This window comes from Lissotriton vulgaris, chromosome 4_2, assembly GCF_964263255.1.
Source record: "Lissotriton vulgaris chromosome 4_2, aLisVul1.2, whole genome shotgun sequence".
Lineage (NCBI taxonomy): Eukaryota > Metazoa > Chordata > Amphibia > Caudata > Salamandridae > Lissotriton > Lissotriton vulgaris.
This window is the reverse complement of record NC_141692.1, coordinates 24,955,896-24,981,443: the sequence shown is the minus strand read 5'-3', so window position 1 is coordinate 24,981,443 and position 25,548 is coordinate 24,955,896. Positions and strand designations below refer to the sequence as shown.

The 25,548-nt window shown below is 45.1% G+C and overlaps 1 protein-coding gene across 3 annotated transcripts in view; it reads right to left on the bottom strand.

Annotated features, from left to right (window-relative positions):
• Window positions 1–25,548, bottom strand: part of LOC147718175 (uncharacterized) — a 376,315-nt gene that overhangs the window by 279,933 nt on the left and 70,834 nt on the right. For 2 of the 3 annotated variants that reach the window (XM_086919267.1, XM_086919268.1), the window contains 4 exons: window positions 14,192–14,266; window positions 13,026–13,058; window positions 6,548–6,622; window positions 5,415–5,447 (listed from right to left, as the gene is read on the bottom strand). In XM_086919267.1, coding sequence (XP_086775393.1) covers window positions 5,415–5,447; window positions 6,548–6,622; window positions 13,026–13,058; window positions 14,192–14,266 — 216 coding nt within the window. The remainder of the gene's footprint in view (window positions 1–5,414; window positions 5,448–6,547; window positions 6,623–13,025; window positions 13,059–14,191; window positions 14,267–25,548) is intronic. The other variant, XM_086919269.1, reaches the window with a different exon arrangement.

Genomic DNA, 25,548 nt, shown 5'->3' with positions numbered 1-25,548 from the left:
GTTTGAGGTTGTCTCCACATTTAAAAGAACGGATGAAGAACTTGTGGATGAAGTTCCCATTCGTGGAGTTTGTCGACTTAGCAGATCTGCCATGGTGTTTTGTACTCCTGGGACGTGTTGGGCTGATAGGAAGATCTTTAGTGGTATAGCCCATCTCCATATCTGCTGTGCGAACTGAGAGAGCTGCAGAGAGTGTGTCCCTCCCTGTTTGTTTATGTAGTACATAGCTGTCATGTTATCTGTGCGGACTAGGACAGCTTTGCCTGACACTTGAGTTTGAAAAGCTTTTAGGGCTAGAAACACAGCTAGTAACTCTAGGTGGTTGATGTGGAGTAGCTTTTGTTGCGGTGTCCACCTGCCTTGCGTGGTGTGATGCAGGAGGTAAGCTCCCCAGCCGGAGAGCGATGCGTCCGCTGTTAAGACTACTTGAGGAACTGGCTCTAGAAACGGTCGCCCTTTGGAAAGATTTTTGGTGTTCCACCATTGCAGAGAACGATGAGTCCGACCGTCCACCAACACTAGGTCTGTAAGTTGACCTTGAGCCTGGTTCCATTGGCGCCCTAGGTACTCTTGAAGTGGACGCATTTGCAATCTTGTGTGAGGAACTATGAATATGCAAGATGCCATCCTTCCTATGAGCTACATGAACACTCGAGCTACAAGTGAGTGTTGCGGCTTGAATTTTATTAGAAGAGTCTGTACACTTGTTATCCTTGCTGGAGAGGGATACGCTAGTGTTAACTGGGTGTTTATTGTAGCGCTGAGACACTGTAGTATATGTGAGGGTTGTAGATGCGACTTGGTGTGGTTTACTGTGAATCCCAAATCGTGAAGCAGTTGAATGGTAGCGCGAGTGTGTTGTACAGACTGGCTGTATGAGCTGGCTTTTATGAGCCAGTCGTCCAGATATGGGAAGACAGGACTGTGTTGTCTTCTTAAGTGTGCTGCTACCACTGCCAGGCATTTGGTAAACACCCTTGGCACTGTTGTGACTTTGAACTGGTAGTGCTGCCCGTCTAGCACAAATCTGAGATATTTTCTGTGCGCTGCGTGGATGGGAATTTGGAAGTAGGCATCCTTGAGATCTAGAGTGGCAAGGAAGTTGTTTAGTCCCAGTAGTGGAAGGACCTGTTGGAGTGTGACCATCTTGAAATGGTCCGACTGAATGTAAATGTTTAGAGGTCTGAGGTCTAGGATGGGTCTTAGAGATCCGTCCTTTTTTGGTATTAGGAAATACAGTGAGTATACTCCTTTGTTTTCCTGGTGCTTTGGAACTATGTCTATTGCATTTTTCTGCAGGGGGGATATTACCTCTTGTCTGAGCAGTGTCAAATGTTCCTGTGACATTGGACACTGCCTGGGTGGTATGTTTGGGGGGGTAGATTGTAGTTCTAGACAGTAACCTGATTGAATAATGTGTAACACCCACCTGTCTGATGTGATGTTTTCCCAGGCTGGCAGGTACTGTTGGAGTCTTCCCCCAACCGGAGTGGAGTGGGGCGGGGGAAGGAGAAGGGAGTCATTGGGCAGGGGTGGAGGTAGAGCAGGAATTGTTATTTTTACCTCTACCCTTGTTATTGTTACCCCTGTACCCGCCCCTTTGGTAGCCCTTGCCGTAAGTGGATTGTGTGGGGGCTTTGTATGAGGCTGAGGCTGTGACTGAGGAATATCCTCTGGTGGCACATCTATAGGATGAGCGACAAAATGAACGTCGGGAAGCCTGTGACTGCAGGGCTCCCATAAATTTGGCGGTGTCTGTATCTTTTTTCATTTTTTCAAGATATACATCCACATTGGGTCCAAATAGGTGTTGCTCATCGAAAGGTTGATTTAGAATGGCATTTTTTACCTCAGGTTTGAATCCTGATACACGTAGCCAGGCATGTTTGCATAGCAAGACACTGGTGTTAACAGCTCTAGACGCAGTATCAGCTGCGTCAAGGGCACATCTGATGGAGGTATTTGTAATGTTTTTACCCTCTTGGACGAGTTCATGTGCCCTATCCCTGTACTTATCAGGGAGGTCTCTCATTATTGACTCTAATTAATCATAGTGTGCTCTATCATATCTGGCTAACAATGCTTGTGTGTTGGCGATACGCCAGATGTTTGCTGCTTGAGACGCAGTTCTCTTCCCTGATGCGTCTAGTAATTTAGACGCACTTATCTGGTGGGGCAGCATCACCTGATGTTTGCGAGTTAGCTCCCTTGATTGCGTTGGAAACTACAAGTGAGTCTAGTAGTACTGGCCCCTTAATGTATTCTGGGTCTGAAGGGGCGGCTTTATATTTCTTCTGTATACGAGGATTAATGATTCTAGTTCTGACTGGGTCTTTAAAGACTTCAGTAGCATGTTTAATTACTCCTTTGAGCATTGGTAAGATGGATAAGATGGAGGCTGACCTTTGTGCGTTATCAAAGGTATCCATCAGGAAGTCCTTGTCTACAGGGTCTGTATGCATGTCCACCCCATGACATTGTGCAGCCCTGTGTATTAGTTTGTTAAACCCTATAGTGTCTTCTGGTGGGGAAGGCCGTGAGGGGTATAAGTTATCCTGAGGGACATTTGGGACATCTGGGGTGGTGTAATCAACCCATGGGTCAGGTGATCCTGTAGGTGTGTCTGAATCAGGCATGTTAGCCCCCATATCATCAGAACTATCATCTGTATGAGAGGGTGTAGGGGAAAGCTGTGGTATGGGAGAGTGTAGTGATGGCATAGGTGGAGGAGAAGGGGAAGGCGACCTTAAAGGCGAGGTAGCCATGTCCTTCTTTGCAAGCGGAGCTGGAGCTGGCTTGTCCAGTGGTCGGTCTTTGAGGCCAAAATCAACTGTCTAGTTATTGGGTCCTTAGCCAGAGTGTTTTGGGCAGGTTCTGGAAAATATAAGTCCTCTTCCGGAAGCCAGTCTTTTGGTGCTGTGGAAGGTTTGGGCACCGAAGCGGCTTGCTTTGGTTTTTTGACAATGTCTTTTGTCGGGGAAGCAGTACTCTTTCACGTCTCCGAATGTTTTTTCGTCTCCGAATGTTTTTCCGGTTCCGAAGGTTTTTTCGGGTCAGGTACTGTTTTTGGATCCGGTTGTTTCTTTGGATTCAATGCTTTTTTCGGTTCCGGCTGTTTTTTGGAATCCGAAGGCTTGCTTGGTTCCGACCTCAGTTTCAGTGCCGAAGGAGTTGTGCCTTTGGGCGCCGATGGTTTAGGCGTCGGCGTAGCCGATGTCGATGTCTTTTTCAGTGCCGGTAAGTTGGCGCTAGGTCCATGGGAAGGCTGACTCGAGCCTAAGTCGGCCGAAGGCTTAATTGGCTTCTTTGCCGGGCCCGAAGGTGGGGCAGTAGAAGCGGAGTGTCGGTGTGCACTCGAGGGTGAGGATGTAACCTTGGCCTTCTTTGGGTGTGTCGAGGAAGGGTCGGGGTCGACGGTCTTACTTATGACCGGTTGCGCTGGAGTGACGTCCTCGACATCCAAATCTTCTTCATGTTCAGAACCGCTGTCGACGTCCTGATGTTCTGGGACGTTGACGCCTTCCTCGAAGATGTCATCCGGAATGGAGCATGAAGATCGAGCCATTGTTATTCTTGCTCTTCGGTCCCAGATAGTGTTTTTGGAGCAGAAAGAGGCACAAGCTGAACAGTCCCTTGCCTCGTGCTCCGGGGAAAGGCAGAGGTTACACACCTCGTGAAGGTAGGTGTGGGGAAGTTTCGACCTACATTGAGGACACTTTTTGAATGGCGTCCTTTCCATGAGCTGGAGTTGAGGCCTAGTTAGCCCCGAAGGCAGTCGTCGACGACCGGAATCGAAGTATTCGACGATGAAGAGTAGCGTCGTGTGGAGAAGCATTCAAAACTAAGTTTTGTAGTTTGGTGAGGATTGCGCACCGAAGGGACTCGGTTTCATCACAGAGCGCTGGAAACACATCCGAGCCAGGTGGCGGAAAAATCAATTGGGGATGGAGCCGATGACCATGCGCAGTATCATCCAAAGGAGGAGTCACATATCTCGTTACTTCCAAAGACTTTTCTACAAAACAAACTGAAAACATCCGGGCCCAACACTAGGTGGCCATCTATGCATAGTGTGCAATCTGCAGCTCATATGCCTCGAACATAACCATTTCATCACATTTCTGTGATGGAAACTTCTGGTATTTTCAGGGAGCCACAATCCTCCTTCCACCTAGCATTTCAGCAAGTCTCCAGATAAAAATGGTACCTCACTTGTGTTGGTAGGCTTAGTGCTCATGACAGGCAAAAGGCCCAAAGCGTAACATAAATACACCACATTTGTCAACTCAAAACTGACCCTTTTTATACAAAGTGGGTAGCGGTGTATTTTGGGCCCTAGCTCAGTTAGCACCTAAAAAAACGAGAAAACCTGAACATTTTTGAAAACTAGATACCTAAGGAAATCCAGCGAGGGGTGAAGTGAGGCTCTCACCAGGATGTTTTACCCAGAATCCATAGGAAACCTCAAACTCAGACTAAAACAACACATTTTCATCACATTTCTGTGATAAAAAGTTCTGGAATCTGCGGGGAGCCAAAAACTTCCATCCCCTCAGCATTCCCCAAATCTCCCAAAAAGGACAGTATCCCACATGTGTGGGTAGACCAAGAGACCACTACTCAAAAGACCCTACAGCACTACATTGAGAGATAAGCAATATGGGTAGCTGCTGTATTTGGGGCCGTGCTGTGGTGCCACCCATGCAAATCAATAAACCACAAACATTTTTGAAAAGTAGACAACCAGGGGAGTCCAGGGTGGTGCACCTTGCTTGGATCTCCCAAGGTTTTCTTACCCACAATGCTCTGCAAACCTTAAACTTTGTCTGAAATAATGCATTTCCCTTCCATTTCTGTGATAGAAACTTCAGGAAACCGAAGGAATCTCCAAAATTCCTACCACTCATCATTACCCCACATGTGCCAACAAAAACGCTGCCCCACTTGTGTGGCTAGGCCTAGTGCCCGCGACAGAAACTGATAAAACCAAGGTCAATAGAAGTCCCCTGGGGAGGGCCCCCAATGACCTCTGTTTATATGCGGCCTAAGTAATAAGCCAAACAAATGTCCTAGGGGAGTCGTTCACCAACACTTCGACTTCTACTTTTGCTTTAAAAGTGTGTCAATGTTATTGAAAAACGGTACCTGACACAATATCCTGCATGATGATGATTTTGGGATTTTTAGCATAAGGACAATATACCTTTTGTTATGTATCATGTATCTTGATCCTGCCTCAGAGTTGGACTACATAACCAGGGTTAGAGCCTGGGCATCAGTCATCCACTGACTATCTTTGCTGACTGGCCAATACCTTCCTTCTAAAACCCTGTTTCATATATGAGGCAGAAGTACTGTTTTAAATCAGTCTGTGGGTGTGTGCATCTAGGAAATGTGAATAAAAAAACCCTTACTTTTTTGGTGAACCTGTAGGTACTCCAAAGACACTAAAAAGAGACAAAAAAAGACAGAGTATTACTTCACTTTGCCACATACCAAATCCCACGGTGTACTTTTGGCATGCCTAATGCAAAACTTTATTGTTGGGGCAACCACTGGGGCATTGCCAGTATAAAAGTCATTTCCCGAAGTTACAAATCTACCTTTGATCTAAAGCAGCACACATTCAAATAGTAGCGCCTGAAACTTGAGTGCATGCGTGCTCTTTGAGAAATCTCACCTTGCTATCATTATGCGTAAGAGCACCAAATTATGAAACCGGGTTGATTTAATTATGCAGCATACTGCAGCATATTTTTTACAGTATTACTTTTATCTTTCTCATTTGTAAACTTGTAACATGGTACACTGCCTGGCCAAACAATTCACCTCATTAGCACCATTCTAGCAATCAAAATGCAGAAATAAGCAACTGATAGATGACCAGTCAGGCTTTGCACAGTCCCTTTCACTGCGAGCCAACACAGATATTCCGCAAATACCATCTGTTGCATAATCTGAAGATAGTAGACTTACATGACATATGGAGTAGATATGTATTTTTTTAGAAATCTGTGTTTTCTTCCTGGGGGGGCCCATCACCTATTAGCGGGCCTTTGGCGGGGAGAACTGTTGTTTTCTGCTCTACCTCACGTTCTCTCTGTGCCCTTTTTGGAACATGGGCAGTGGACTACTCATGGTGACCCCCTGACCCTTCCCTCCACTCCCTGCAACAACACTGATTTTGACACCCTGGCCTTGCTCACACTGCCCTCCAGCAACAATGATGGTGATGCCTTGACCCTTCCCTCTGCTCCCTGTGGCATGCTGAGATCAAATTTATTGACAAACTCCTTGCACTGCCACATTCTATAGTATGCCAACAAAGGACTCCTAAATTGCCCCTCCCTTAACCCTCCTCACTGTTAAGGCATACTCTTTTTCTCCATCTGCTTCAGAAAGTGGGACTCACATTCTAGTGAGATTTGGAGTCCCCGTAAGACTTAGCAGCTATCTTTGGCGCGGTAATATACATATCGCGCCAAAACCTTGCTTGGCTTTGAGACTCCAGCCCAGAAATACCTCCAGTTCCCGAGCTCCCATTTACCTTCTCTAGGCTCTCCATCCTTCGCTCTCCTTTTGGAACATCCGGCTTCCTCGTCGTCCTGTTTTCCAACGAGATCTGCAAGACAAAGAAAGAGACTTACTTCAAGTGCTATTTCAATAAGAAGGACTCCTCACCACTAATTTTAGGTAGTGCATTGAAAGTAGAAATTACTAAACTTGGCTTCCTTTCTTCAAAGGTTTCTGGTAACTTAAAAAAAAACAACCTTGAAATAGGCTAGGGAAAAAGAGAATTAAAAAAACTGTATAAACCTCAAGTCATCGATAAGGATTATTCTTTGGTGCAGAGACCACACTTTTGTTTTAAGTTGACACTCAGGGTTGACTAAACCCAGAAACCAAAAACGGTATTTGGACTTTTAAGACAAAGAGAGAGACACCTATGATTTGATAGAAAAACGTATATGCACAAAGGGAGCGATAACAGAAAGTCAAACGGAATGCAGAATTGTAATTAAAGGATTGAATTAGTGACTATTGTCACTAATCCAACAGAGTGCAGTCTGGGGCCTTTAACAAGGTGACAATCAAGAATAAATGTCCTTTGCATTTCTTCCCAATAATTGGATCAAGTCAGAAGCTAAACAATGAACACCCCCACCAACTAAAATACCCACCTTGCCGAATGAACAACCCTCACCAGAAACAACACAGCAGCAATCATACAGACAATGCACTCAGGGGGCGCAACTGACACATGCCACCACCACATCTACAATCTAGGAACATCACCAGTCACCACCATCCTGACCCACATCACATTCACTATTTTGCCAAATTTATGAAAACTTGCAGAAACAACATGCCCTCCTCAACATGCCCTCCTCCACACTGACCTGAATCAACTGAGCATCTTCCGACCCATCTCCCTTCTCCCCTAGCCAGCCAAAGCACTCATTGCGGCCACCAACAACATTCAAACAAGCATTTGCAATGCAATAGGTCTCGCATTTACATGAGTTTGAGCTATTGACAATGCAAATAACAATGCCTTTTATTTTTGTTTTCATTTTTAAAACATGCGAAATGTGAGACCTGTTGCATTGCAATTGCTTGTTTAGAGGGCCTCCAGGCATGGGTAAGTACCCCACCACATCAAAAATAGTCTTGTGCCCACCACCTCTCCTGCCTGCCCCTTCTCCCCGGTGAGATCAGATAGACTACGGATGCCAGTCAACTTACTACAAGAGGGGTCAATTCTAAGTATTATCATAGCCGGTAGTTTTCGAATACGTGTGCTTACATAGCGTACATTCTGGCAGTGGTGTGGCCTTGCAGCGCAAATAGGAAAATAGAAACATAGGGCTTTGATGCGGCACATGTGCGGTGTAGACTGCCACTGCAGGCTGCATGAAAAGGTGCTCTAAAAAATGAAAACACGACATGCCACACACTCTGTGTGCCATATCCTCTAACAGTGCATGTAAAATTTATAAGTCACCCCGATGACAGACCTTACAGCCCTAAGGCAGGGTGCATTATATTACATGTAAGGGCATATCTGCATGAGCAGATATGCCCCTATGCTGCCAGTTAATTTACTGACTGTACAAGTGAACAGGGACGCCATCTTAAGGTATGAACAGGGCACTGGTCAAAATGAGGTTCCCAGCTACATGTCAGGAACACAGTCTGCTCTGGCAGGAGCTGTTTTCACCTCCTCCAAGCAGGATGACTAACAATCTGCATATCAAGGCAGGTAACCCTGGCTTCCCCCGGACAGGGGAAATGCTACCCCCTGCCTACGGCCTATTCGGCACAAGGGACAGATGGGAACATTAGCTAGTGAGGATGCGTGTTCACCCTCAGGCTAATACGATCCAGTAAGGTGGTCTACCTGAAGTGAACAGGACTAGGAAAATTCCACAATCTTGGTTTTTGGTGGAATTTGGTCCTCTGGGTTAGGGTAATGCCCACTTCCCACAGGAAGTGGTCATATGGAGGGTGTAATCACCTTAAAGTTAGGATGTCCATTGACTATTACCTGACCCTCCCTGTAACGTCCATAAGGAATATGCTACTTACCAGTATGCATCTGTTCTTGGCATGTAGAGCTGCAGAGTTGTACACCTTAGCATTGCACCACCACCTGGTGTTGAGCTTAGATGATTGCAGGTTGTTGTTGTCTTGGAAGAAGTCTTTGTAGTCGTGAGATAGGTGACTCCTCCCTTGGACAACAGTGCGCATGGGCATCGACTCCATCCTCAGATTGTTTTTCGCCATGATGGGAAATGATGGAGTTAGTAGAGATACAGTAAGAATGTCCATGCGTGTGCATCTAAGTAAGATGAAAAAACTGGAACGGATACAAGTCCCGGGGAGGCGGAAGGACGTGTACAACTCTGCAGCTCTACATGCCAAGAACAGATGCATACTGGTAAGTAGCATATTCCGTTCGAGGCATATGAGCTGCAGATTGTACACCTTAGAATTGATTGTGCAGCAGTGTCTCCCCTTAGCGGTGGTCACCTGTATCCATTGCAGTCGTTTGAAATAAGAGTTTTAAGGACAGCTTGGCCTACTGCAGCTTGCTGCTTGGCTTGTACATCAACACAATAGTGTTTAGTGAAAGTGTGTGGTGTAGACCATGTAACTGCCTTGCATATGTCCTCTGGTGGTATATTTCCTAAGAAAGCCATAGAGGCTCCTAGTTTGTGAGTGGAGTGCACTCTAGGAGGAATCGTTAGTGTGCGTTTAGCTTTTTGATAGCATATTTGTATACACTTTACAATCCATCTGGCAATTCCTCCCTTAGAGATGGGATTGCCTTTGTGTGGGGGAGAGAAAGATACAAATAGTTGTTTTGTCTTTCTGAAGGATTTAGTCCTGTCTGTGGAGTATAACATGGCTCTTCTAAAATCTAAGGAGTGTAAAGCCCTTTCTGCAACAGAGTCCGGGTTTTGGAAAAACACAGGTAGCTCTACTGATTAAGGTGAAAAGGAGAAATAACTTTTGGCAGGAATTTTGGATTAGGCCTAAGAACCACTTTGTTAGGATGTATCTGAAAAAATGGTTCTTGTATTGTGAATGCTTGTATTTCACTAACTCTTCTGAGAGAGGTGATGGCAACAAGGAAAGCAGTTTTCCATGTTAAGAATTGCAATTCACACTTGTGTAAATGCTCGAAAGGGCATCCCATAAGTCTTGTAAGGACCGCGTTTAGGTTCCATATTGGAGCAGGTGGTAACCTAGGTGGGATTATACTTTTTAATCCTTCCATAAATGCTTTGATTGCAGGTAGTCTGAAGAGAGCTAGATGTTGTCTATTCCGTAAATAGGCTGCAATTGCTGCCAGATGCAGGCGTATGGAAGAATAAGCTAAATTGGACCTTTGTAGGTGTAGAAGGTAGCAAATAATATTTTGGATGGAAACATCCAGTGGTCAACGTGATTATTGTTACAATATATTTCAAATCTTTTCCACTTAGCGGCACAACATGCTCTGGTAGTGGGTCTTCTAGCTTCTATAATTATGTTCATACAGTCTGGTGGTAGGTTTAAGTAACCAAACTCTAGGACTTCAGGAGCCAGATCGCCACATTCAGTTTGCTTGGTTCTGGGTGTCTTATTTCTCCATGGTTCTGTGTCAACAGGGAGGGCGTGAGCCGTAATTTTTGATGTGGAACCAGTGAGATATCTAGTAGTGTGGTGAACTATGGCTGACGTGCCCATGTGGGAGCTACTAGTATTAGTTTGAGAGACTGTTGTCTGAGTTTGTGCACTACTAGTCGAATGAGTGGGACAGGCGGAAAAGCGTACGCAAATCTGCCTGACCAGATCATCCATACCGCATTCCCCTCCGACCGTGGGTGTGGAAACCCGGCAGCGAAGGTTGGGCATTTTGCATTTTCGTGGGTGGCAAACAGATCTATCTGTGGATGCCCCCACATTTGGAAGAATGTTTGAAGAACTTGTGGATGTATCTCCCATTCGTGAATCTGGTGTGACTGTCGACTCAACAGATCTGCTATCTGATTGTGAATTCCTGGAAGGTGTATGTTTTGAGGAATGGCCCATCTCCAAATGTTCTGTGCAAGCTGGGACAGTTGCAGAGAGTGTGTCCCCCCCTGTTTTTGTATGTAATACATGGCTGTCATAATGTCCTTCCGGATTAGGATAGCTTTGTTTCGTACTTGCACTTGAAACGTTTTGAGTGCTAGGAAAATTGCTAGCATCTCTAGATGGTTGATATGGAACTGTCTCTGTTGGTTGTTCCATTGGCCTTGTGTGGTATAATGCAAGAGATGGGCTCCCCATCCTGTGATGGACGCGTCTGTCGTGAGCACTATCTGGGTAACAGGTTCTAGGAACGGCCATCCCTTTGTCAAGTTTTTGGTGTTCCACCATTGCAGCTGTCTACCAACACCAGGTCTGTGAGCTGACCTTGAGCCTGATTCCACTGCTGTGCTAGACATTCTTGTAATGGGCGCATTTGCAGTCTTGCATGTGGAACTATGAAGATGCAAGACGCCATCATGCCTATCAGCCTCATGAACACTCGAGAGACTGCTGGTGTTGAAAAATGGCGACTAAGGTCTTAATGCTTTGTATCCTGGCTGGACTGGGATACACTAGAGCTGTAGATGTGTCTATGGTAGCTCCTAGATACTGATGAACGTGCAAAGGCTCTAGGTGAGACTTGGTGTACTTTATTGTAAACCCTAAGTCATGCAATGTCTGAAATGTTTGTTTTGTGTGTTGGACACACTGGATGAACGATTTTGCTTTTATGAGCCAATCGTCGAGGTAAGGGAAGACATGTATCTGTTGTCTTCTGAGATGTGCTGCTACTACTGCTAAGCACTTTGTGAACACTCGTGGTGCTGTTGTGACCCCGAATTGAAGGACTTTGAACCGATAGTGCTCTCCTTGTATGACAAACCTTAGATACTTCCTGTGAGCAGGATGTATAGGAACATGAAAGTAGACGTCCTTTAGGTCTAGTGTTGAAAGAAAATCTCCCTGTTGTAGTAGTGGGAGTACTTGTTGTAAAGTGATCATGTGAAAATGATCTGATTGTATGTAATGGTTGAGGGACCTGAGATCGAGAATTGGTCTTAGTGTCCCGTCCTTCTTGGGAATTAGGAAGTACAGGGAGTAAACTCCTGTTCCCGTTCTTCCAAAGGAACTACTTGAATAGCATCCTTTTGTAGAAGTGCTAGCACTTCCTGTTGAAGCAGAGTCATATGTTCTGTGGACATTGGACGCTGCCTGGGTGGTATGTTTGGGGGGGTTACTGTGAGTTCTAGGCGGTAGCCATGTTGGATAATCTGTCTTACCCACCTGTCTGTCGTGATGGAATTCCAGATGGGTAGGAACTGTGATAATCTGCAGGAGTGGAATGCTGTAGGGGAAGCAGAGGGAAGTCACTGTTTGGGAGTGGAAGAGGAGCCCCTGATGAGCGGGCGTTCACAATAGCTAACCACACTCTATTTTTGACTGGCAACCCTTTCCTCTTCCTGCTCCATTGCGGTTATATATCTTAATTTCAAATGTCTTCTACTATATTCCTGTTTTGTAATAGGATTGGTTTTATCAATATTTACTTTTCATTTCATTAAAAGATAGCAAATACACTCCAGCCATGGTATTTCAAACTATGGTCAAGAACTAGCCAGTCCATTATTAGATCTTTTGTGAACTTTGTTTCTCCCTTTGACCAGAGCCCTGCCAAAGTGTAAGGCCTGCCATGTTTATAGTATCACTTAAATATGGTACAAATAGTTCTTTGTGTACAATGATGTTCGCAATAGCACTAGGGGCCGCCAACAATCTTTTTAAAAACGTATTTTCCTTCATTTGTAATTCGCCCCCATATTGCTGCACCATAGCAAACCCCTGAGACTCACTCACTACTGTACAATGTTAAAAGTTCCCGTATGGGTTTGTTGCACAATTTTGCTGCGAATCTAAAAATTCCCTTGGTGGTTCTTAAAAATTATTTTAGATGATTCGATATGCTTGTTCCATGAACCATTTTTGCAGAATAGCATCCCTAAATAAGAAAAAGTTGGCACTCTATCAATAAAAACTACACCCACATGATGTTGTCTATGCTTTGGCCTCTCACAGTGGCAAAAGTTGGCTGGCTACAAATGGGCATTCCGCTCTGCGGGGGCCCTATGGGCACGTTTGACTGCACCTCCTGGCGCTCTGCTGATGCTGGCGGGTACGCAACAGCACAAGTCACCGCAAGGAACCCTGGGGAGTGTAGTTCTTCCTCCGGATACACTCCCGGTCCCGGTCCGCTCCTCTTTTCCCGCACTCTTCTCCGGCTCATAGTGGCAAAAGTTGGCTGGCTACAAATGGGCATCAATCATCCACTGACCATCTCTGCTGACTGGCCAAAACTATCCTTCTAAAACCCTGTCCTATGCATAAGGCAGAAGTACTGTTCTAAATCAGTCTGTGGGTGTGTGCATCTGGGAAATGTGTACAACAGTAAATAAACAAAACCTTACTTTTTTGGTGAATCTGTAGGTTCTCCAAAGACACTAAAAAGAGACAAAAAAAGACAGAGTATTACTTCACCTTGCCACATACCAAATTCCACAGTATACTTTTGGCATGCCTAATGCAAAACTTTATTGTTGGGGGATAAACTGGGCCATTGCCAGTATAAAAATAATTTCCAGAAGTTACAAATCTACCTTTGATCTCAAGATGCACACATTCAAATAGTAGCTCCTGAAACTTTGTGTGCATGCGAATCTCAAATTGCTATCATCAAGGTCACTGGAATTATGCGAAAGAGCACCAAATTATGAAACAGGGTTGATTCAATTATGTGGCATAATGAAGCATATTTATTTATAGTATTACTTTTATCTTTTTTATTTGTAAGCTTGTAACATGGTGCACTGCCTGACCAAACAATTCACCTCATTAGCGCCATTCTAGCAATCAAAATGCAGAGATAAGTAACTGATAGATGACCAGTCGGGCTTTGCACAGTCCCTTTCACTGCCAGTCAATACACATTTTACGCAAATACCATCTGTTGCATAATCTGAAGATTTTGGACTTATATGGCATATGGAGTAGATATATATATTTTTAGAAATATGTGTTTTCTCCTGGGGGTGGCACATCTGCTAATAGTGGGCCTTTGGGGGGGGGGGGGGGAGGAGAACTGTTGTTTTCCGCTCTACCTCACATTCTCTCTGTGCCCTTTATGGAACATGGGCAGTGGACTATTCATGGTGACCCCCTGACCCTTCCCTCCACTCCCACCAACACTGATTTTGACACCCTGGCCTTTCTCCCCATTCCCCCCAGCAACAATGATGGTGATGCCTTGACCCTTCCCTCTGCTCCCTGTGGCATGCTGACATCAAATTTATTGACAAACTCCTTGCACTGCCACATTCTATAGTATGCCAACAAAGGACTCCTTAATTGCCCTTCTGGTCCTCCCTTCACCCTCCTCTCTGTTAAGGCATAATCTTTTTCCCATCGGAGGCTCCATCTGCTTCAGAAAGTGGGACTCAAATTCTAATGAGATTTGGAGTTCCCGAAAGACTTAGCAGCTATCTTTGGCGCGGTAATATACATATCGCGCCAAAACCTTTACTTGGCTTCGAGACTGCAACACAGAAATACCTCTAGTTCCCGAGCTCACAATTACCTTCTATAGGCTCCACATCCTTCGCTCTCCTTTTGGAACATCCGGCTTCCTCGTCATCCTGTTTTCCAACGAGATCTGCAAGACAAAGAGAGCGTCTTACTTCAAGTGCTATTTTAATAAGAAGGACTCATCACCACTAACTCTAGGTAGTGCATTGAAAGAAGAAATAACTAAACTTGGCTTCCCTTCTTCAAAGGTTTCTAGTAACTTAAAAAAATTAACCTTGGAATAGGCTAGGTAAAACGATAATTAAAAAAACTGTATAAACCTCAACTCATCAATTTGAAGGATTTACCACACTTTTGTTTTAAGTTGACACTCAGGGTTGACTAAACCCAGAAACCAAAAACGGTATTTGGACTTTTAAGACAAAGAGAGAGACACCTATGATTTGACAGAGAAAGGTGTCTAAACAAAGGGAGCGCCAATAGAAAGTCAAACAGAATGCAGAAATGTAATTAAAGGATTAAATTAGTGACTATTGTCTCAAACAGAAAAAGAAGACAATTAAAATCCAACAGAGTGCAGTCTGGGGGCCTTGAACAAGGTGACAATCAAGAATACATTTCCTTTGCATTTCTTCCCAATAATCTTGGATCAAGTCAGAAGCTAAACAATCAACACCCCCCACCTGCTAAAATACCCACCTGCCCAAATGAACAACCCTCACCAGAAACAACACAGCAGCAAACATACAGACCATGCACTCAGGGGGCTCAACTGACACATGCCCCCACAACATCCACAACTTAGGAACATCACCAGTCACCACCACCCTGACCCACATCATCAACAACTCCAACACATTCGCTATTTTGCCAAGTTAATATAATCTTGCAGAAACAACATGCACTCCTCAAGAAGCCCACACTGACCTGAATCAACTGAGCATCTTCCGATCCATCTCCCTTCTTCCCTGGCAGAGCCAAAGCACTCATTGGGGTCACCAACAACATTCAAAACATACTGGGTTAAGAAGAAACAGTGCCCCTGTGACTTTATACACTGTCTCCTACAGTACCCCCATCAGAAAGGTCCACAAGGTTAACATACAAGGATCTGCTCTGAAATAGATCGGTACCTTCGTCACAGGACTAATCCAGAGGGTCAGGCTGCCATCCTTCACAGCAGAGACCGAAAACACTGATATGTGATATCCCACAGGGATCTTCTTTCAGCTTCACTCTTTTCAACATATGCAGGACACCGATCGCCAACATCACCCGATCACAAGACATTACCATCATCTCCTATGCCGATGACACCCAACTCATCCTCTTCCTGACTGACAAGCCAAGCACCACCAGAACCACCAACTTCACTAACTGAATGACCATGATAGTAGACTGCATGTGAACCAAGTGCCTGAAGCTCAACTCTGACATGACGGAATAACTGGTCTTCAACAACAAGGTCTCTAAATGGGATTCTACCTGGTGGACATCAGAGCCAGGACCAACACTAATAGACCACGCAGGAAATCTAAGGATCGTCCTAGATGACAGGCTCAACATGACTGATCAAGTCAACGTCATGTGCATCCCCTGTTTCCATATCCTACACATGCTACGAAAGATCTTCTAATGGTTGCCTCAGTATACCAGACCGAAAGTCAGCAAGCACTCACCACCAGCAGGCTGGACTATGGCAGCACTCTATGCCGCAATGTCCAAGAAAAAAAGTAAAAAGAAATGCATGCATGTAATTTAAGGATTTATTTAGAGAATGTAACCTATACTTGCCTTGTGTCCCAAACAGAAACCTCAGAAAAGGAAAATCCAACAGAGTGCATTCTGAGTTCCATGGAAAACCTTGAGGGAGCGGATTATTTCAGAAACAAATCCATTGTAAAGGGGTTATTTATCTTATCCCTTTTCTAAACTCATGCGCCTATTGCCCCTGGGGCTAATGTTCAACACCCGTAGCTATCCGTGTGTTGAAGGTCAGTATCATCAGAATTGGTCAGCCTGTCTTCACACCCGGAGACTCCTGGATCTTCAGTTGAGTGGAGACTTCCCAGAAAGCCAAGCCCACAAACATGTATCGGCATGAACAAAGAAGAAGCAGGGAGCCCAGTTCAACCCACACAATATGTTCCACTTCCTGCCCGATGCTACTCCTGGTCCTACAATGGACGAGTTGGCTGGAGCTCCAACAGCAGGTCAAGCAGACAATGAAACAAGAAAATCTAGTCCTGAAATGTGAGTACATAAGATGCAAACCAAGAGCAGGCGCTGGTGGAAATCACCTCGGTGCTGTTCCTAGGAGTCATGTCCCACAGTTGAACCTAGCAAGGTTCAATCTTCCTACCAATGGGCGGACACCAGACTAATCAACGAGCACTTCATCAGTGAACTTGGCTGTCCTCACTTCCAGCCCTGTACTATTAGCTGCTTCAGAGTGCTTTAGTGGGGAACAATTCCAAATTCAGTGTTTTTTTATGAGTCAATGCCATCTCTAATTCAGGCCAACCGCCTTCTGGGACGATAATGCAAAAGTGGCATTCGTCATATCCTATCTGGCTGGAAATGCAGCTACTTGGGCAGTTCCTTTAGTCAACGATGTTGGTCCTGTTCCCTATACCTTCACTGCATTCAACTTGCATGGATAGGCCTAATGCACACAACAGGAAATGTCTCAAACGCAACATGGACACGTCACATTTTGCAACTAAAAACGGATCCAAATCAAAAATCAAAATTTTCTTTATTCGACTGACAGAAAAGCAGTCATAAAAGCACATAAGTACATTGTTATACAATTCATTCAAACAAATTATTACAGCAAACATTTCTAAAGTAGGCAAATCGCGAGAGAATTATAAGGATGCAGTAGACCAGTATGAGTGTACTTAGTCGAGACATGATTACATATATAGCACAGTTCAACTTGGAATCATCCTTCCATACTTAATCTAAACTTCAGGGCTGTTTTTAAAAACTTGCAAGTAAAAAAAGTGCTGTCGTCGTGCAACATTTGAAGGTATAAAAGTGCAGGCTTAATTTGTACAAAGTTCATCTTTTTAAGCAAAGGTTTTAAAAACATTTTTCTTGGACTCGAATAGTAAGAACACAGGAATAAAAAGTGAGCCAGGTCTTGCGGAGACTTATTGTCGCAGCCGCAAGCTGGCAACACTTGACCTCTGTGGGCTCCACTCGGCACAGCTAAGAGCAAATGGTAAAGGCCAAATCGGAATCTGCTCAACAGAAAGCGCTCATGTCTGGATATATTCCATGATAAATATGGTTCGGAGAACACACAAGTCTTTGTTAGTATGTGACTCCTTACGCTGGACTTCTTTAACTCAGTTTCTTCCCTGTCAAATTGTCGTTTTAGCATGAAAGTGTTTTTTACAAAATTAACATCTTTCTTGGTGGTGTGCTGGGGTGTTAGGTAAAGGTCCAATCTGCCCAGATCTTTACAACAGTTTCTAATATATTTCATCCAGGGTATCTTGAGTTGTCCTTCCCAAGTGAGGGCTTCAGCGAGGATGTTATGAGTCAGTGGTATAGATACATTGCGCCAACAGTTTAACCAGCAGAGCAGAGGGTTTACAGCGATTTTGTCTCCTAGGTATGGTGTGCCCAGTTCCTCATGTACAGAGAAATTAGCGGTACTTTTTGGCAAACACAAGACCTGTTTCAGGAAGTTATTTTCAAGAGTCACCAGGGCATCTGCTGGTAAGAAGCCCCACAGCTCACTTCCGTAGCATGCCACCGCAACGCTTTTTGCCTGGTATAATTTCATTATGGCGGACACTGGAGTATTACCCAATTTGCGTGCGAAATCCATTATTCCGGTGTTGGTCCTTAGTACTTCGCCTTTCTTTTTGGTTATGGCAGGGCCCCATGAAAGTTTGTGGTCAAACAATACTCCTAAATAGGAAAATGATTTTGTTAGCGGTATGTTTTCCCCGTTGACTGAGAAGGGGTATCGTTTTTTGGGAGTTAATCCAACCGTCATAACAAAGGATTTGGAGTTATTGATGTTCAGGCCACGCGAGGACATGAATTGGTAGAAAGAATCCAATAACTTTTGAAGTCCGAGTGCGGTTCTGGATAGCAGAACGGCGTCGTCCGCGTAAAGCAGGACCGGCACCCCTGTTTTCCCAATGCGAGGATAATCCGTGTCAGTTTTTACCAAATGATCTTCGGGTCCATTAATATATAAATTAAAAAGAAAAGGTGCTAAAATACAGCCCTGCCTGACTCCCCGGTTGATATTGAAGTCTCTCGTTACTTTCAGGTCTTTTGAGTAGCGTACATTTGCACGGGTGTCATTGTGTAGGACGGCCAGAAAGATGATCAGATTATTTTCGACGCCCATGTTTTGCAAGATTTCCCATAGTTTGCTCCTATCAACACAGTCGAAGGCCGAAGAGAGGTCCATAAAGGCCATATACAAAGTTCCATCTCTTGCTTGGGTGTATTTACCACTTATTAAATATAAATTCAGACACTGTGTAGTTGTTGCATGTCCTGGTCTGAATCCATACTGTGCAGGGGTCATTATATTGTTTTGTTTGGCCCAGGCGTTCAGCCGGTTTAGAAGTACCCCTCCCACTACCTTAGCAACAGAGTTTATCAGGGAGATTGGTCTATAGCAAGCTGCTTTTGTCCTGTCACCCTTTTTATATACAGGGATGATAGTAGATGCTCCCCAGGACTTAGGAGCCCCCACTTCAACCCCGGCGTTGATGACAGATGTAAGAATTGGAGCTCATAAAATGATGTTAGATTTGAATAAGTCAGGTGGAAGACCGTCAGGGCCCGGGGCTTTGTTGCTAGAGAGACCAAGTATCCCTAATTCGATTTCTTTAGTTGAAAAATGTAGGGGACTGCTTTCAGGGAGATGAAGTCGTTTTAGTCACTGTGGTGCATCGCTCTTAAAGATAGATCCAAAGTGAGTGATCCAGTCATTCTCTGGTATGACTGTGCCAAGATTTTCAGCATTCGGGTCGTCAAAAAGTGGTTTATTGATTATATTCCAGAACTTTGAGCTGTTGCCCAGAGTTGATGGGTCGAGCAAAGATTCCCATGTTTTAGTTTTTATAGATTTTTTGCGTGAAGCAAGTGCGTTTTTGTAATCTGCTCGAAGAGCCTTAATAAGTGCAGAGTCTCTCGGCTTATTTTTAAGGGCAGCTTTTAGTTTACGGTTTGCAGAAGAACAGGCGTGATCAAACCAACGGGGGTGTTGAGCAGTTGTTCCCTTAGTGGTTACAGTCAGTAGTTGATCTATCCTTTTGGACACCACTGCAAAGGCGGATAGAATAGATTCTGGTGAAGCGGAATCTGTGGCACAAAGCTTAAGTTCAGGTTCACAGTGTTTAGCAACGGTCTCGTACAGTTTGTCACTATTTACCAGGTTCCATTTCAAGCGGCGGTTATTATTGACCGGCTTAAGTACCCCTGGATCCTTGATATTTTTTTGGAGTACAAAAGAGTCGCATTGTAGCTCAAGATGTAGGGGGTTGTGATCACTGTGAATGCTAACAAGGATATCAAAGTTTAACACTTGTTGGACCACGCCTGCAGAAAGGAGGATGTGATCTATGAAAGACCCTGACTCAGATCCTTTGTAGGTTGGATTTTCAAAGGTAAAAGAGTCGTCTTTCATTGATAGTGCCATGATCATGTTCGTGGTATCCATTAAGGTATTCAGTTTTGTTCCGCGTTGGCAGTGTGTGAAGGGGGGGCCTGTTTTAAGGACAGTATTTTAATTGAATTGGAAACATTGTGCTCTGGTTTAGATGCAGGAGTTATGTTAGAGAGAAGGCACAGTTCTGGGTTGGCCCTTGTCACAAGGTTCGTCCTTGGAATTTCAGGTAATGGTTGAAGTTGGGAAACTATGGTTATAGGAGGACTACCTACTTCGTCCACTGAAGGGGCTGGAGCTTGATTTGCTCGGGGGCTGACTGTGTAACTTGATCTCATCATGGAAGTGGTATTTGGTAAACAGACCCCAGTGGAGTTAGATGTTTTTACTGAGATGGTCTTACTTTCTGCTGGGCTGTTTGTCTTTTCAGGAGATGAGACGGGAGACAGGTCAGATAACAGTCAGTCAACCTCTTCCAATAGGTCGTGGTTGTAGAGAGCATCATATCTATTGGCCGTAGGAAACCCGTAGTCATTAAATTGTAAAGTAGCATGGTTATAGGCTCGGTGAAAACCGTGCCCTTGTCGTTCAGCTATTTCTATTGGTTGGTGGTTGTGTACTTTGATTCCCCATGGGTGAGTGTATGGGTGTGGATCTAAACCCGGTGGTATATCTAAACGGGGCGGGACAGATGCCAGCCAGGGTTGGAAATTTGGCTGTGCCATATAACGACCTTCTCGGGTATAGTTATATTTGGTTTTGTTCCTATGTGTGTCTGAACGAACTGGATAAAAATAGCTTAGTCCCATAGTCCGGATCAAGCTGTTTGTCCCCGGGCTCCTCCAATCTGCAATGAATTTTGCCGGTCCTAGATGTTTAAAGGTGACCACGATGCAGTCACCCTCTGTGGATTTGAAACGTGTACCCACCCACTCTACTCTTTTAACGTGTTGGATGGTACCTATTATATTTGGGGGGATGGGCCTGTGTGTAGAAAGCCATTGCATTACTTTGTTCCTCAGTTCCTCCCGCGTTTCCTCCCTGTTGTCATCAACTTTAGGTACCCCAATCATGACTATCGTATAAGGGTTGGACTGTGGGGGTAGGTTGATATGTGAAAGAGAGCGTGTTGTAATAGGTCTGGAGGGCTGTGCTCCTGTTTCTTTTGATTGGGTGTTAACTTTAGGAGAAGCCGTGCGACTTACGTTCTTAGATGCACCTATGTTTGTACTAGGTAGATGTCCCTCTGTAGCCCACTCACAGTCATAGTCATCCTCATCTATTTGGTTATTTGGCGTGTTGGGTGTAGGTGTCATTGTATTCACAGCGGAGGTGGGAACTTGTTGACACTTTAGCGTTTGGTCGGTTGTGGGTAGGCTCTGATGCTGTGGTTTATTTTGTTTTCCTGTATTCTTTACTAAGTTACCTACTTCTTTTGATGTTTTTGAATTTTTTACATTAAGTGTTGTTGATGATGGGACAAAGATAGTAGGCGTATTAGTTGTTTTAAGCAATCTAAGAATACTAGAGGATATGTCATTTTGAGCCCTCTCAAATTTACTCAACGCCTTTTCTATGATATCAATCTGGTGTCTAATAGGTTGTAGAAGTGTTTTAAATAGAGTTTCAATCTCTCTCATGAATGGTAAGCTCATGCTACTCTTCTTGTCAATGTGTCCTGTTTCCTCATTAACTACAGAAATACCTGGGTTAGACTTAGTATTTCCATGTACATCATAAACTTGTGGGGAAGTTGAAAAGGGCCCCCCACGTTTTGGATCAGTGAGTTTCTCTAGACTTTTCTTTTGCCACATGTCTTTGAGTGATCGTTTGGGTTTGCCTGGGAGGAGATGGATTTTCCTCATAGGGAGTTTGATTCTAGGCTTTTTCCGTTTGGTCTTTGGAAAATTGTGTTGTTTTAGTGATTGTGATTCTGTTAAAGCAGTGACCGGTGAGGCGTTCTCCACGGTGTGAACTTCGAGTGCAAAAGGAATATCCTTTGCCTGCTGGTCGTTTTTAGCGCTGTTGGTTAAAATCATGAGACTATTGTCCGGAGTGTTTGCTAATAGCTCCATGGAAGAAATATTTGAAGGTTTTTCCTTGATGTGTGATCTAGGTAATTCCGAAAACGATTGCATTAGTAAGGACTCCTGTGATATAGCAGTGTCATCCATATTTTGATCGTCATTAGTAGTATGCAAGGTCAGATCTGGGAAGCATAGATTAGGTGTCAAAGAGAGTCTCCTCTCAGTGTCCTGAATAGCATCCGCCACAACATTTATGGTTTTTTGCAGCATTTTGTCTATAGCAGTTATGGTGGGTAAAGGTGTACTCACTGTTTTTAGTCTGCTGGTTGATCTTGTCGCCATCGGTGTTTTAAGTGTTTTGGTCATCTTTGAGCGGTTTTTGCTGCCCCTTTACTCTGATGAGAAATTATAGTTGGCTTCCGGGTTAAGAGGAGCGTGCTTAGGGAGGTGGCCCGACCCGGCCACTTCAGGCCCCTGAGGGCCACAGAGGGCCCGCCCTTTGCCCGGGCTTCTCCCGGCGCCCTCCCGCGCGCTCCCGCGCAGCGGGGATGTTACCTCCTTTTTAAAGTTTTTCAAAGGACACCGAGGGGGCGGGGCCGGCAGGGAGAGGAGCCCAGCTGGAAACGGGCGCGCGGGGACTCTTGGTCCGTGGAGTCCTCTGCTCTACCCTCGCAGCCCTGCCGGTCAGCAGATGAACAGGTGATGCCCCTTAGAGTTAACAGCCGCTGTGAGACCTCGAAGCGGGACCCGCGAAGCGGGTCCGGCGAGACGTGGCAGCTCACAGCAGGCTCTGGGTCCGAGGTGCAAAGTGGTCTGGTGCGGCGTTTGAAACGAGGAATCCGCCGAAGGTAGGCTTGGCAGCCTCTTAAGTCTTCCGATGGTGGGGGCGGGGCCGGCAGGGAGAGGAGCCCAGCTGGAAACGGGCGCGCGGGGACTCCTGGTCCGTGGAGTCCCCCGCTCCACCCTCGCAGCCCTGCCGGTCAGCAGATGGACAGGTGATGCCCCTTAGAGTTAACAGCCGCTGTGAGACCTCGAAGCGGGACCCGCGAAGCGGGTCCGGCGAGACGTGGCAGCTCACAGCAGGCTCTGGGTCCGAGGTGCAAAGTGGTCTGGTGCGGCGTTTGAAACGAGGAATCCGCCGAAGGTAGGCTTGGCAGCCTCTTAAGTCTTCCGATGGTGGGGGCGGGGCCGGCAGGGAGAGGAGCCCAGCTGGAAACGGGCGCGCGGGGACTCCTGGTCCGTGGAGTCCTCCGCTCTACCCTCGCAGCCCTGCCGGTCAGCAGATGGACAGGTGATGCCCCTTAGAGTTAACAGCCGCTGTGAGACCGCGAAGCGGGACCCGCGAAGCGGGTCCGGCGAGACGTGGCGGCTCACAGCAGGCTCTGGGTCCGAGGTGCAAAGTGGTCTGGTGCGGCGTTTGAAACGAGGAATAAAAACGGATCCTTTTTTGGAAAGTGTGTAGCTGTTGATTTTAGGCCCTAGCTCCACTGTCACCTAGGGAAACCTAGCAAACCTGCACATTTTTGAAAACTAGATATCTAGGGAAATCCAGCAAGGGTGACTTGCGTGGCTCTCTCTACGATTTATTTTTTAACCAGAATACCTTGCAAACCTCAAGCTTTGACTAAAACGTATTATGTTACATACCCAGTAAGCATCTGTTCTTGGCATGTAGAGCTGTGGATTCACATGCTTTGCATACTCCTGCCATCTAGTGTTGGGTACGGATGTTTGCAATTTGTTTTTCTTCAAAGTCTGTCCCTAGTCACACGGTAAGGTGACTCCTTCTTTCCGTGATAGTGCACATGGGCATCGACTCCACGGTTTGATTGTTTTCCCGCAAGAGGGCGAGAATGGAATAAGTAAGTATAGTATAAGGATGTCTATGCGTATGAATATATAATGAAGAACTGCAACAACTATAGGTGCCCTGGGAGGCAAGTGGGCGCATGTTAATCTACAGCTCTACATGCCAAGAACAGGTGCTTATTGGGTAAGTAACATAATCCGTTTGAAGCATGTGTGCTGTAGATACACATGATTTGCATAGACTACAAATCGGTATACTCCAAAAGCGGTGGCTGATCTGTTATGTTATGTTATTTTACATGGCATTTATAAAGCGTGCGGCTACTCCCAAGAGTGTCCCGGCGCTGGTCTGATCTGTAGATGTTGCCGTTACACATTAACACAATAGTGTTATGTAAATGTGCATGGTGTAGACCAGATAGCTGCCCATCAGCGCCCGTCCATGCTTGGACGGTGGCAGCAATCTCTACCTTCTTATTAAGATATAACTATGCTGCCCCGGACCTACTCTAAGGAGGAGTTGCTGGCGGTAAGGACTATCATGCGTAGTCTGAGTTGCTAAGGCAGGGTCTGTTTTGACAATGGAGACCTTCGTAGCTGCTGACCTCACTGTAAATGGACAGAAGGTCAAACACAAACCATTTTAGGCTCCCTCAGTAGACCGTTCACTAGACCGCAATTAGTTCCGGAGCCTAACCTAGAAAGAGCCACCCAGATTATGAATGGCCTGGACACTATGAATGAATGAATGAATGAATGAATGAATATTTTATATTGTTGGTTACTAAAAACCATTACATAAAACCAGCGATACAAAAGTCATCACGTTACAAAAATAAATAAATAAATAAAATCAAGGACATTTCGAAAGTCAGGTTGTATAGTTAATCCAAAAAATGCAAAGAAGCCGGAAAAGAAAAAAAGGTTCATGGCAGCAATCTCTACCTTCTTATTAAGATATAACTATGCTGCCCCGGACCTACTCTAAGGAGGAGTTGCTGGTTGTAAGGACTATCATGCGTAGTCTGAGTTGCTAAGGACCTACTCTAAGGAGGAGTTGCTGGCAGGAAGGACTATCATGCGTAGTCTGAGTTGCTAAGGCAGGGTCTGTTTTGACAATGGAGACCTTCGTAGCTGCTGACCTCACTGTAAATGGACAGAAGGTCAAACACAAACAATTTTAGGCTCCCTCAGTAGCCCGTTCACTAGACCGCAATTAGTCCTGGAGCCTAACCTAGAAAGAGCCACCCAGATTATGAATGGCCTGGACACTATAGTCAACTGCTTATTTATTAATGCGAGGTCCATACCTAAGCTTGCTACAGAAATCTGGGATTTCTTAGATGTTCGTAAATCTGACATGTGTCTATTCACAGAGACTTGGCTCCAGATACATTCAACACCTTCTCTAGCAATCACATTTCCCTCAGAATACACTATATTAAGGCTGGATAGATTAGGGAACAGGGGAGGAGGTCTGGCGATAGCCACTCGCTCCATAATGAATTTTAAAATCCTGGACACTATCTCCACACCTAATTTGGAGCTAATCTTCTCGATGGAATTCGCTCGCTGTCGGAAGGTAATAGGGGCGTCAGTGTATTACCCTCCGGGTGAAAACAAAAAGATCTTTTGTACTGCACTACTTGAAACCCTTGTCCCTTATGTTGTATATGCTGAAAACTTTTTTATTGTGGGGGATTTTAATTTCCATTTTGACGCCATTACTAATAGCGATACAGGAGATCTGTTGCAGCCATGGGCATGTTAGATCTTTCACCCAAAGTATGCGAGTCCATACACTGGACAATATTTTTACTAATATGTCAAACTTTATTACTGAACCTCCCCAGGTAGGGAGTTGGTCTGACCACATGGCGATAAGTTTCTCTTTCTCTGCCCAGGTAAGTCTCAAGGACGCAAAGT